The sequence below is a fragment of the Coffea arabica genome, chromosome 8e, assembly GCF_036785885.1.
Source record: "Coffea arabica cultivar ET-39 chromosome 8e, Coffea Arabica ET-39 HiFi, whole genome shotgun sequence".
NCBI lineage: Eukaryota > Viridiplantae > Streptophyta > Magnoliopsida > Gentianales > Rubiaceae > Coffea > Coffea arabica.
Window position 1 is genome coordinate 46,168,141 of NC_092324.1, and position 12,876 is coordinate 46,181,016.

A 12,876-nucleotide genomic window follows, 5' to 3' on the forward strand; every position below is an offset into this window, starting at 1 on the left:
GCTAATAAACGTTATCGAAGCACAACTCTCCAACATAGCTGAAAACTGCATTAAGAATCAAGAACGAGAATCAATGGCTCCAGCCATGATTCGCCATCTTCTTGCAAGCGTTGTTCTCCTTATGGCGGTCATGGCAAACGGGCAACCCACCGGCTCCAAACATCGGACGGCTAGATGTGCTGACAGGAAATTCAGTGCATGTTACAGTCAGCCGGCACAGTACTGCCCCGCTGAATGCCCAAATTACTGTGCAGTTGACTGTTTTAGATGCCTACCTGTTTGTGTTCCAAAGCCACCTCCAGGTCCACCACCACCACCAAGACGAAGACGGTCACCGCCTCCACCTCGTCCTCCACCACCACCAAGACGAAGACGGTCACCACCTCGACCTCGTTCTCCACCACCACCTCCTCCTGTCAATGCTCCACCACCCCCACCAACTTTGAGCCCCCCTCCATCTACACCTAGTCCACCACCAGAAGTATCTGAAAAAAGAGTCCATTGCAAGAACAAAAATTACACCAAGTGCTACCGCATGGAACAACGTTGCCCAAGTTCTTGTCCAGACCAATGTGAGGTTGACTGCGTCACCTGCAGTCCTGTTTGCAGTAAGTCCCGTTTCTTCTAGTTTTATCTTCTTTTCTGGTCAATCAAGGAAAGAAAAAGAAAAATCACACTTCGTTTTGTTAGGATTCGTAGAACTTAAAATGGTTGTCTGAAGCTAGGGTGATTTCAATATTGATGTCTTTGTTTCTTTCCAAATTCTACTGTAACAAAAAACATTATAGACTAATCAAAACATCCTATTCTTCATGTCCAGACTGCAACAAGCCAGGAGCTGTCTGCCAGGATCCACGATTTATTGGGGCTGATGGAATTACCTTCTACTTCCATGGCAAAAAGGATCAAGACTTCTGTATAGTTTCCGATTCTAATTTACACATCAATGCTCACTTCATTGGAAAGAAAAGCGAGAACAGGACAAGGGACTTTACTTGGGTTCAGTCCCTTGGTATTCTATTTGACAACCATCAAATATTTGTTGGTGCTAAGAGGACAGCAACATGGGACAATGCAGTTGATCGCCTAGACCTAGATTTTGATGGACAACAAATACTCCTATCCGAAGGTGAAGGTTCCAAATGGCTACCAGGTACAGCACCTGGCGTTTCCATCACAAGGTCTCTTGACGTCAATGCTGCAGTTATAGAAGTGGAAGGGAACTTCCAGATAAAAGCAACTGTGGTTCCAATCACAGAGAAGGAATCAAGGATACACAAGTATGGCGTAACTGATGAAGACTGCTTTGCCCATCTTGATTTGAGCTTTAAGTTCTACTCATTGAGCGGTGCAGTAAATGGAGTCTTGGGTCAGACATACAGCAGCAATTATGTCAGCAGGGCCAAGATGGGGGTGGACATGCCAGTTTTGGGAGGACAGAAGGAGTTTGCTTCTTCAAGCCTCTTCTCCACAGATTGTTCTGTTGATCAATTCAGTGGAACTCCTCCAATCACCACTACAAATAATGTGGAATACTCTAACATGAATTGTGCAAGTGGATTTGATGGCCGTGGTGTGGTATGCAAGAGATGATCAATCTCTCTTCACTCTTTGACTAAGCATATGGTGAAGACATTGGTTTCATGTTATGTACTATAAGAAAATAAGGCCAGATCTCATAATAGGATTCTTATATAGTAAATCTTGATTTATCATAATAATTATTCCAATAACATCTTTGTTTCTCCGAGATGAATATCAAAATATCCGGTTTATACTAATAAAGGTTTATAAACAAGCATAATTGAGATGCTAAATTACTTTTAGCAAACTATTGACGTCTGTTATCCATGTTAAGCTTAATACCATGAGTGTCCAGGTTAGTTACCGGGTGCCTAAAAGGAAGCAATGTTCTTATACAGTTGATTAAACAGCAGATTATAGAAAGGAAAAAGTAAGGATTGATTCTACAAGCAGCTTATAGAATGGCTTTGTTTGAAAGCAATTTTTTGAAAAATTGCTACGTTTTCCGTGAACACATTTTCCAATCACTGTTTTATCTCATATATATCAAATCGTTACAGTAATTTTTCTACAGAAAATCCAAAAAAATGCAATCCAAACAAAGCCAGAAAAATTCTTAAGCTAGCAACTCAAGGAGCTCTCCGTTTCTATTTCACAGGGAGGTAACTGCTTTCTGGGGCAGAATCCTGCACATCTATCTTAGTGTAATTTACTTCTGTTACATTATTCATCATTGTTGGTCATGAGGAAATATGATGGAAGGGTGAATCTACAAATGACCAATGAATTGTTCAAGTCACACTACAGGGTTTTAGTCAACCCGTTGCTGGAATTATTCTCAATCTAAATCCTAGAGATAATTTGAAAAGCAACTTCGAGTAAAGATCAGTTAAAAGTCCTTTGACCTTTTATTCCAAAAAACAACAAAACTTTCGAGGATTACAACTTTCTCTTTGTACAGTGCGCCTTGGATCATTCTATGGTTTCAAAATTTGAGGTTGCAGCTATCTACGGCCTTGTTCTATTTAGCGACTATATCTACCTGGGCTGTAATTATATCACACTCCTTCTCTACAAGATGGCAAAGATAGGTTGCAGTCACTCCGTGATGTCTTCTGTCTGCCACTTCGTCATGTGTTTGGACACGGTAAAGCATGCACATTTTTAAGCAGGGAATGGCCTGATGAATGAAAAATGTCTTCCAAAGCGCTATCTTATATGCAGGAACTGATATATAAAACTGAATATGCCAAGCATCTCCAGATCATGTGTTCTAACATATTCAGAAGAAACTGATTCCCATCCTTTGACAAGATCCAATATAGGACCAGTAATCAATCGTTCAAAAGTAACTATCCCAGGACCATTGATATTCGTATTATTAACCATAAATACAAAATTATTCCAAACTAAATTTTACAAAAAAAAAATAAAATATCATAGGTATACAAGCTTCCTGATCAAAGAAAAACTTTAATTTAGCACTCCATCCTGCACAAATTCGTAACAAAGTTCAAATCTTCATGACCATGCTATTACTTCCTTTCCTTTAGTTTCCATTACTTGTTGAATTGCGGCATTCTTTAATTAATTCCTGTATCCTCCTCTTCATCAGCTTGTCTTTAACGCCTGCAAGCATGTTACGGTAAAACTTCTCCAGTCGGACAAGGTTGCCATGATTCAATGACTCCAACATGTTCTCCCACTCTTTAGCAATGTCAAATGTACCTGATCTCTGCAGCGACATTGGGATATCTTGCTCTTCAAAAGCCTTCCCAAAGACTGAACCATGAAGTATGCTTGCATACCTTTCCATTACGGAAAGTTTGGAAGCAAGGAGCTTCATCTCCTCCATTGCGGCAGACAACATCTTCTCCGTCTCTGCAATTGCTTCAGGATTCTTTGCTTCATTTTTCATACCACCACCACCATTTCCTGATACCTCTTTCCTGAAGTCCTCTACCAGCGGTGGCCACAATACAAGGGTAGGAGCAAAATAATCATCTGATTTACCATTTCCAAGGACTCCACTTCGTCCCCTTCCCCAAGACCAGAGCTTATAGCCTTTATCTCCAACAAGAACAGTGTGGGCTGCACCACAAGCAACTTGAACAGGTTCAGGATTTCTAGGCCCATAGAGGCTACTGGATGTAATCAACAGGGGAGAAATAGCATCTCCGGAATCGGTTCCCGTGAAACTAGCATCAGGGCACAGACCAAGCCCCTTTTCCATTCCCCAAGACCAAACGTCTCCAGCTGATGAAACAACACTGGTGTGAAATAACCCACAATCAACAGATATAAGGAATGTGTTTTGTGGCAACTCCAACACAGGTTCAGGGGATAGGACACTTTTTGTTGTTCCATGACCAAGCTGCCCATTGTCCCCAAGGCCAAAAGTCCAGCAAAAGCTCTCTAATGTGTCACTTGGTTCCTTTTTGTTAGTCAGAACTGCTGTATGGAAAGCACCGCATGCTACCTCATACACTTCCCATGGAGATTCCAAATTAAATGTTTGAATAACTTCAGGGTATAACCTGCTCTCTTTATCTCCCAAGCCTAACTGGCCATGGCTATTAGAACCCCAGGAATAGCATAAAAGGTCATTGCCATTATAAGTTTCTTCAGCACTCACTAACGCTACAACATGCTCATTCCCACATGCCACTTTAACCACAGTCTGACCATGAAGACTCCAGAGGGGAATTGGGGCAGAACAGCTAACAAGAGAGAATTCCCCCTGGGGTGACATGCTTTGCTGAGGATGAGGGCAGTTGCCCCATATCCAGAGACCACCAAGATCATCAATTGCTAGAGACATCATTCCTCCAGCTTTGACAGAAGAGACCTAAAAATTCAATGTCAAAACCCAGAAAAACCCCAAGATGACCCAGAAATGCAAGCTATTCAATACCTTAAAGGGCGTCTTCGTCACAGTCTCCAAATCATCTGTTACCAAATTCGGTGATCCCAATCCGAGAAACCCTTCTAACAAGCAAGGCAATGAAGAATTCTCTTCATGGCTACCAATTTGGCCATCCATGAAAGAGTCAAGGATAGACCAGATTTCCACCACCAAAAAAGAAAAAAAAAATGGCAAACCCACAAAAAGAAATGAACTGAAATTTCAATATTCAATCTTGATCACTAAATCAAACAGGTTACAGGCAAAAATAACTGCAAAAGGATACATACATTATGTCCCCAGCCCCAGACTGATCCATCATCTGCCACCGCCATATCATAAATTCAATCATAATTCAAGTTAAAATATAGTAGTAAAATAATTGGCATACCCAAAATTTCTTTATGAACAAATCATCTAATAGGAAATAAAGCAAAGCAACCGAAGATAAATAATAAAGCTTGTATAATCAATCTTGAAAATAAAAGAACCTGCAAGCGCAAGATTATGATAAGCCCCAGCGGCAATCCCAACAATTTTAAGCTTGTTTTCTTCAAAGAATCTGATTCTGGTCGGCAAAAGTAGGTCAGATTCTGAACCTGAGCCCAGACGACCGAAGGTTCCTCTGCCCCAAGAATACACATTTCCATCCCCTGTTTCACCAAGAAAAAAGATGCATTACAAAAACTGCACTACTGAGTTATATCCAAAAATTCAACAAGATTACAGAAACACATGTCAATTAATTTCGAATTACCGGTGAGAGCCAGAGTGTGAGATTCACCAGTGGCAATTGCAATGACTTTGTGAGCCATGTTGTTGCTGCCCGAGTCTAGGAAGTTGGAGGTTGTGGGTTTATCCATGTTCAGCTCAAAAGATAGAATTCAGGATTCAAAGTCAATAGTAGTCGTCCGGTTGCTTCTGAGAGAAGATAAAATAGTAGTAGTAAAAAACAGAGGTGGACTTGACGTTGCAAAGACTGCAGGTGTTACTTTGTATCTTTTCTACCAAATTCGATTTCTATATACCCCTGCAGGCTGCAGGTGTCAAGTGATCATCTATTTTATCTATCGTTAGACCGACAAGACTTCTCGGTTTGCATTTTGAGTTGGGCAAAGTTCTTTGAAAAGTTGCTAGAACACTGATGGGATGTGGCACTCGACAATTTGCCATATCCTTTAATAAACCTTTACATTTGCCATTGGTCTATTAGTAGAAAATTTCTCAGTTCTAAACAACCCTGTTGAATAAATGGATTAGGAGTGTCATATAATTGTGTGTTTTTATTTACAAATCATATATGGAGAAGCAACTTTTACAGATAAACTTAACGGAAATGGACGAAATGATCAAAATGCACTGATATAATTAAGCAAAAGACAGCTCAAAAAAATCATTTGTTTTATTCTCTAAGCAGAGAGAATTGAGGGTTAAGGGGTAGAATAGGTATATTTGATAAAAATTAGGCATAAAAATTTTTTTTTAGGTTCCAATAAATCATTTTCGTTAAGTTTAACGGATTCCGTCACCTTTATAATTTAGTTCAAAGCATGAGATGTTGTATTGTATATTTTAAAACTATAAGGGGATTTTTCTGTGTATTAGGCTTATCACAGGGGTTTTTTTTATTTTTTACCGATTTTTTTTAGTAAAGATTAAGTTTTTTTTTTCTTTTTTGGTTGACAATAATATTAACCTATTCCAACTTTTACACTATCAAAGGAGGAGTAGATCTAGAGGAATCAAGGAGGACTAAGCCACCTTGAACTAGGAGTGGCAATTAGGTCAGTAATGAATTAGTGAATCGGGTTGAAATCCAGACATAACAGGAAACTTAGCTCGAATTATATGCTCCAACTTCGTTCAAGACCAATTATACAATCAAAAAATCAAGTCTCTCGTAAAACAATTCAAATCCAAATCTGAGGTAAATTAAGACACTATAAAAGTAGAAAATAATGTAATACATTATTATTTGTCCAAACATAACTACTCCAACTTCACACAAGCCAAACAAATTCAATAATGGATTCAAAATCTGATTTCTTCAAAGGAGGCACACAAATGTGGAAATCAAAAGGCAGAAGCTAAGTTTAAACTTGGAGAAGAATGGCTGATCCAGCGTTCCACCTTGCTGTTGGCCAGCGTTTGGTAGTGACAGGTGAAGGGCGGCGATGGCGTCAGATACTACTGAGATTTCATCCCCTGCTCAACCTATAATTGTAGTAAGCCACATAATTTGATCTCTCAAACCAACATTCCAATAGAAAACTTCTGCAGTGGATAACTCACTTGGACTGGTTGATTTAGAAGAAAGCAGTCTCAGACTCTCAGGGCAGTGCCGCGTGTGATATCTAATCCAAGTAAAACCTCCTATAGCCGATATGGTGGATGTGACATTTGAAGTTGGAATCTTGCAAACCATCTGCTAGTAGGCAATGAATAAATTTTTTTCATTTTGTAAAATATATATATATATATATATATATATATATATATTTGGATGGATTCGACTCCAATCACCATCATGAATCATCACCATGAGTCACACGATCTTTTACGAGAAAGTAATCGTTGTTACCAGTTGATCAACTTGTGTAGAGATAGCAATGAATAAATGCTACTATAAGTCCATGTTAAACTATGACCTGGTCTGCTGTCTTGATCTTGTCGTGGAACCTCCATGATTAACATAAAGCAATTAATCACACAATGCATAGAATCATGCCAACTATGCTCGTTAAGTCATCGCAATTAAACATAACCAAATTATAAAGTATCACCATGATTAACTTTGAAACCTATTTTTTTAACTTTGGAAGTATTGTATATAAAGAACTTTATATAAAGTGGGAATGCTGTTTGGATTGTTGGTGGTCTTTCGTCCTCTACTCCAGTGCAAATCACGTGCTCCTGCAGACCCCAATGCAAATATGGGTTGTTTCTTTTTGCTTCTCTGTCATTCATGCACCACCTATCTTTTCTCTTCTCTATTTTTTTTTTCCAACTCAGCTCAAGTTGGTCACTATCCATTATTTCCTTCTTTATTTTTTTTTTCCACCTCAACTCAAATTGGTCACTAACCATTATTTCCTTCTTTTTAATACTCATGCTTTTTTTTTTCCACTTCTTCTTTGTTTTTTTTATATTATACGTTGTTATTATTATTATATATATATTATATACCTATCTTCTATTTAGTCTAAATCTTTTTTAGATATATTAATTTTATTCTCTTCGTTTTATATATTATTTCACTTTCCAGTATTTGCTTCTTTTTTTATACTACCCATGCTGCTTTTTTTCTCTCCTCCTTTAAAATAAACATTTAGTCCATTCTTTACAAAATTATTTTTCCTTTATCCCGTATTTAATCTTGCTTATTCTATTCTTATTACTACCTCACTGTCTTTTTTCCGCTTTTGCATTATAACTTTTTCATTAAATTTTCCTTTTTCCATTTCCCTTTTGTATATTTTCTCATTTGAACTATCTTATCTAAATTGTAATGAAATTATTATTAATCATATCCTATCTATTGCATGATACTTTTACTTGTTTTTTCGCCTCTCCATTCATTTTATTTCCTTGTATTATCTGTCTTATCTATATTGTAATTGAATTATTCATATTCATGTGTTATCTATGCTGTTATTCAGTTATTATTCATCATAATAATAACAACACTTGTTATTATGCTGCTAATACTAATGCTAGATTAGTCGACTAAAAAAAATAGAAAATTTATTATCGAGCCATTATGACCAGACGCCTTCCCTTTCTCTTCTATTGGTCGGCGGATTCGCCTCTGAGCATACGCAGCCTACAATCCATTAATTTTGGGCGTCTCCATGTACAATTTGCACGTCTTTAGACATGCTTTCCCGGGTTCTCATGCATGCAAGAGCAGCAAGGTAATCATTTTAATTTCTTCCCCTTTCATTTCAACCTGCTTTCCTACTTTTTTTACTTCGTTTTGTGCATTGCTTCCGCTTCTTCTTCGTCGCGCTTTCCCTTCCCTCTGTTTCTTGTGCGCCTTTCTTCGGTCAGCTTTCTTGCTGTTTTGCTGTTGTTCCCTGTTGCATCTGCTGTAAGTGTTGCTCCGATTTCGGTATCCCTATTCTTGTAATAGTCTTTGCCCTTCTTCCCTTTGCCTTATTCCCCCTCCCCACATATCTTTCTGCTTAATTTTCCCCCATATTTTTCTACTCAGCATGCTTACTGCTTTATTCTGCCTGACTGTGCTACTATTATTCATCTTGCATTCTTAGTTGCTTTACGCTTGTATTTGTTCTATCGTTTTCATTTTCATTTTCATTCCATTGTTGTCTCTTATTGTTTTGGCTTCACTTTTTGCTTTCGATTGTACCTAGTTTTTTGGGTTGCCTCTGTTCCTTTTTGTCGACTTTCCTGCTGAAACATTGCCTCTGCTGAAACACAGCTTACAGTTTCCTTTTGCCTTCCAAGCAGAAAGTTCTTGCTTATTTACTGTTATTATTGCTAATATGTATAGGATGTGCACTATATTAGCTATCAATGATGTTGAGGTCGGGATGGAGAAGTGGACAGCAAAGATCACTGTCCAGGAAAAACAGCAAGTTACCTCATCAATTAGCACACCAACTAGGAAACAGAAATTTATCTTTATTGATTCAGAGGTACTTACTGCTATTTAACTTCTATTCTTAGCAACTATCCTCAAAATCCTATCTGCAATTGCACTACTAATTTGTCCCCCATCATACTGATTCTTCCTCAGGGATCGAAGGTTGAAGGCATCATCTTCAATGCTGATATTGCTATAGTGAGCCCCAGAATAGAGGTTTACAAAAAGTACCTTATTTCCAATGCTCAGGTGAAAAGGATCCCTGATACCTTCAGAACCACCGATCTAGCAAAGCAGTGGATAATCACCTGCCGAACAAGTATTGAAGAAATTGTAGACGATGAGGATGTTATGGCTGCAAAGTTTACATATACCAACTTTAGGGACTTGGCACAGTACATGGATCGCAAGGACGTTTCTGTTGGTGCGTGTTTTTCTTTTCAACCATAACTGATCACCTTCATTATTATATGATGTTAGCCTTATTTTTAAAGTTCTTCTCAATAGATATTATAGGAATTGTTATTGCTGCGATGGATGAAAAAACAGTCATGATTAATTCAAAGGAAGCACGGGTCCAGAAAATTGTCATTGCTAATGAAGAGTAAGAAGCCTTTGTTTTTTATACAGTGACTATCTGCTGCTACAGATTGCAGCCTTTTCTAAGAAAAATATTATGCACTTGCTCTTTTCAAACATGTCAGGTTGCAGACCCTTATGCTATCTTTGTGGAATGCTTTTATCAACAATGAAGGCTCCAAGATTATTTCGGACATTCAGACCTATCCTGTTCTAATTGGCAGAAGGCTAAAAGTTCAAAATTATAATGGTACGTATAACAATTGCCGCTTACATGTTTTGGCCGTCTAACCTCTTTCTATCTGTGCCTTTTTCCAAATCATAGTGTTGCTCACCTTTTTCTTTTTCATAGGAGTAGCTCTTTCTACTTGGTTTGATTCAGCAATCCTTGTAAATCCACCTGTCCAGGAAGCAAGGGAACTCAAGAACTGGTTCTGCCCTTATACTTTCAATACTTGTTGCCTATAAACTTCATAAGTTCTCTGTTTTTTTAGAATCAGGGATACTTCAGAGTTAGTTTCCCTCTTGTAATTTTCACTCTCAGGTGCATAATAAAAAAAAATGAGATTCTCCCTGTCTGGCTGACTCTTTTTCTATCCTACATACAGGGCAAGTAGAAATGCCAAGTACCTTGCAGACATTGTTGAAAAGAGAACATACAATCGATACAATCCTGATATCTCTTGCCAAGCAGATCAAAAAATTACTGATATATCAAATATCAGCTCGAAACACAAGGTACTGTCTTGATTGCAACATGATCAGTCGGTTTCAACCTGCAAATAGTTTGGCTAATTTATATGCTGACTTTATTCTTAGAATGTGTGGGTGAAAGCATCTATCTCATTTGAACACATCTTTCAAAAATTTTGGTACATGGGGTGTGAAAAATGCTTCCGTTCCACGTCTGCGGATTATGGTGTCTTGTTCATGTGCAATACTTGTAAACAAAAGCACAAGGTTGAACCAAGGTCTGCTCATGATTTGCTTATTTGTTACTTATCTTTCTGCTGTTATTGCTCACTCTATTATCATTTCTTTTCCTCTGTTGTTCCTTATATAAAGCTTGCATATTTAACAGGTACAAATTTGATGTTGACCTCTCTGATGACACTGGAACTGTCACAGCCACACTGTTTGGTGATTTAGCTGAGAAACTGCTCACGTTCACAGCAAAAGAAGCAATGGACCATTATTTTCAGGTTTTCTCTTACCATGCCGCACCACTACATATGCATATAAATGTATATATATATATATATATATATATATATATTCTTTTGTTTTGTACATTACAGAATATGGTGTTACCGCTTGAAACTCTGCACGAGGACCTGAAAACAAAAAAGTTCCTTGCGTACATTAGGCCTGTGCAAGTTCCCTTGGCTGATGCAAAGCAGCGTTTCACACTGATATACTATAAAGAAGCTTCTCATGAACGCATTTCTGTTACAGACTCCAGTGAACAGACCTTCACTTGTCCTTCATCAGGTTATAACCTCTACTTAATCATCTTTGTTTTACATGTGAATGAATAACTTTATAAATAAGAAGTGCTGTTACATTTAATCTGCACTATAGACATATTTGTTTTTCTATGCAAGAGCCAGCTTACTTAGTCAAGTATGGTTATTCCTTTCAACAGGTGGAACGTCTTCTTCCAAAGCTAAAGTTTGCCTTCTTAAAAAATTTGACGAGTCTGATGATAGGGGACAATTCAATTCTGAATCTCTTCAGGCCAGCCCCAGCAAAAAAACCAGACAAGCTTAGAATAGTTCCCTTTCCAAACAGGCTGTATTGTTTTTTACTGCATTCCCTGCTATGTCCCTTTTTTGTGGTTAAGCCAACCAGGTCTAAACATTTTTTTTAGCACTGTGATGCTACTGCTGTGCCTTTGAAATGCTCTGAAGCATTCATAACAGCTGAACTGTGTATTTCTACACACTTTTAAGCTTTACCTGTTAATCTACATGACTTTTTTCAACTTACTTTTACAGTACCATAGACGCTATAATGTTTGCACATCATCCCGTACCATTCATGCTGTTTCAGAGTAGCATTGATTGGCAACAACAGAACGTTTCACCAGTCAATATATTTATCAGAGCTTTTCATTTTTCAGTTCATTTCTTCTCAAATAATGTACCATGAATTAACTGTTAGCTCCAAACATCAAACCACATTGAACCTTCCCAAGACTGCCTTGCTGCATTCATTACATATCCTATAGCTATTCGTTCAACCACTGTAAATAAATTCACTGGTTAACAGCTACTCTCACAGACCAATTAATGCTACCTGTTCTTATTATGAGTCCTATATATATATATATATATATATGACAAGAACAACCTACTCAAATCTACAGTCTCAACAGCCTATTACAGTTCTAACAAACAAGCATGGAGTTCTCTGAAAGTTTTGGATCCTCCAGTCTTCCACCAAATATTACTGGCAACATGGAATGCTGTTTCTTCTTTAGGAGTGACAGTTATAAGCTGGTTCTTTTGCTTCCATCTAATTTAGTCTTTCTCATGCAATGTAAATTCTTTAATGATAACCAAACTGTTTTCAATATTATTAGATATTCCCTGCTGAGTTTATGCTGCTTCTAAGCAAACACCACCAATGTATGATAACTATTCGAGAAGGGTATAGAACATGGACAATCAGCATTTCAGACTCTTGGTTTGGAGAAGGATGGCAAGCTTTCTGCGAGAATAATATCATCCGTGAAAATGACACAATGTTCCTTCGACATTCCGGCAACTTGTTGTTCGACGTGCTCCATTACTCAGCAACAAAAACGCATGGCTACTTACCTTGGACTCAGCCACTACCTAATCTGTTAGATACTCTGGAGCATGTTATCCTGAAAAGTTAGTTTTACTCGTGCTTAGACAGTTCCAGATTTTAGCATTGTTCTTCTTTTATTTGCCAGCTTTGTACACTTACCTTTTTTAATGAAACACGGAACACAAAATGCATTGTCAGAGAGTAGCATCCGCAATGAAACCAGATTTCGTTCAAGACATCGCTGATGGTCTATCATTCTATGAGATCTTCACTCAGCAAAACCAGCATAATTTTGTGAGCCTCGGTTATCTCCTGCTTTATTTTTTCATTCATTACTTTCTTTCCCAATAATGCTTTTTTTTTTCGCTGACCAACAGAAAGTCCCCAAATTTGTATCCTTCTTCATACATGGTGACAAAATTCCTCTGATCACCCTAAGAACTGGAAACAAGACAGTCTCTCTTGG

At 37.9% G+C, this 12,876-nt stretch overlaps 2 protein-coding genes across 2 annotated transcripts; one reads left to right on the forward strand and one right to left on the reverse strand.

Moving 5' to 3' along the window:
- The first annotated feature begins 42 nt into the window (after positions 1-42).
- Positions 43-1,679, forward strand: LOC113704910 (uncharacterized). Its single transcript, XM_027226775.2, has 2 exons — positions 43-608; positions 821-1,679. The coding sequence occupies exons 1-2, from the start codon at positions 74-76 to the stop codon at positions 1,591-1,593; spliced, it is 1,308 nt and encodes a 435-aa protein (XP_027082576.1). The 5' UTR covers positions 43-73; the 3' UTR covers positions 1,594-1,679.
- Positions 1,680-2,805: 1,126 nt separating this feature from the next.
- On the reverse strand, positions 2,806-5,581 carry LOC113704055 (ultraviolet-B receptor UVR8-like). The gene is made up of 5 exons (XM_027225693.2): positions 5,187-5,581; positions 4,921-5,082; positions 4,716-4,751; positions 4,439-4,563; positions 2,806-4,372 (listed from the first exon to the last, which is right to left on the reverse strand). Exons 1-5 carry the CDS (start codon positions 5,290-5,292, stop codon positions 3,074-3,076), a joined length of 1,728 nt encoding a protein of 575 aa, XP_027081494.2. The 5' UTR covers positions 5,293-5,581; the 3' UTR covers positions 2,806-3,073.
- Between the last annotated feature and the right edge of the window lie 7,295 nt (positions 5,582-12,876).

What these genes read in the sequence shown, in the direction of transcription:
- LOC113704910 (XM_027226775.2), top strand. Translation starts at nt 74, where the DNA reads ATGGCTCCAGCCATGATTCGCCATCTTCTTGCAAGCGTTGTTCTCCTT. An exon ending in CACCTGCAGTCCTGTTTGCA is followed by an intron (nt 609 to 820) that starts GTAAGTCCCGTT and finishes CTTCATGTCCAG; the next exon opens with ACTGCAACAAGCCAGGAGCT.
- LOC113704055 (XM_027225693.2), bottom strand. Translation starts at nt 5,292, where the DNA reads ATGGATAAACCCACAACCTCCAACTTCCTAGACTCGGGCAGCAACAAC. An exon ending in GGGCTGGGGACATAATGTAT is followed by an intron (nt 4,564 to 4,715) that starts GTATCCTTTTGC and finishes ACTCTTTCATGG; the next exon opens with ATGGCCAAATTGGTAGCCAT. An exon ending in TGACGAAGACGCCCTTTAAG is followed by an intron (nt 4,373 to 4,438) that starts GTATTGAATAGC and finishes TTGAATTTTTAG; the next exon opens with GTCTCTTCTGTCAAAGCTGG.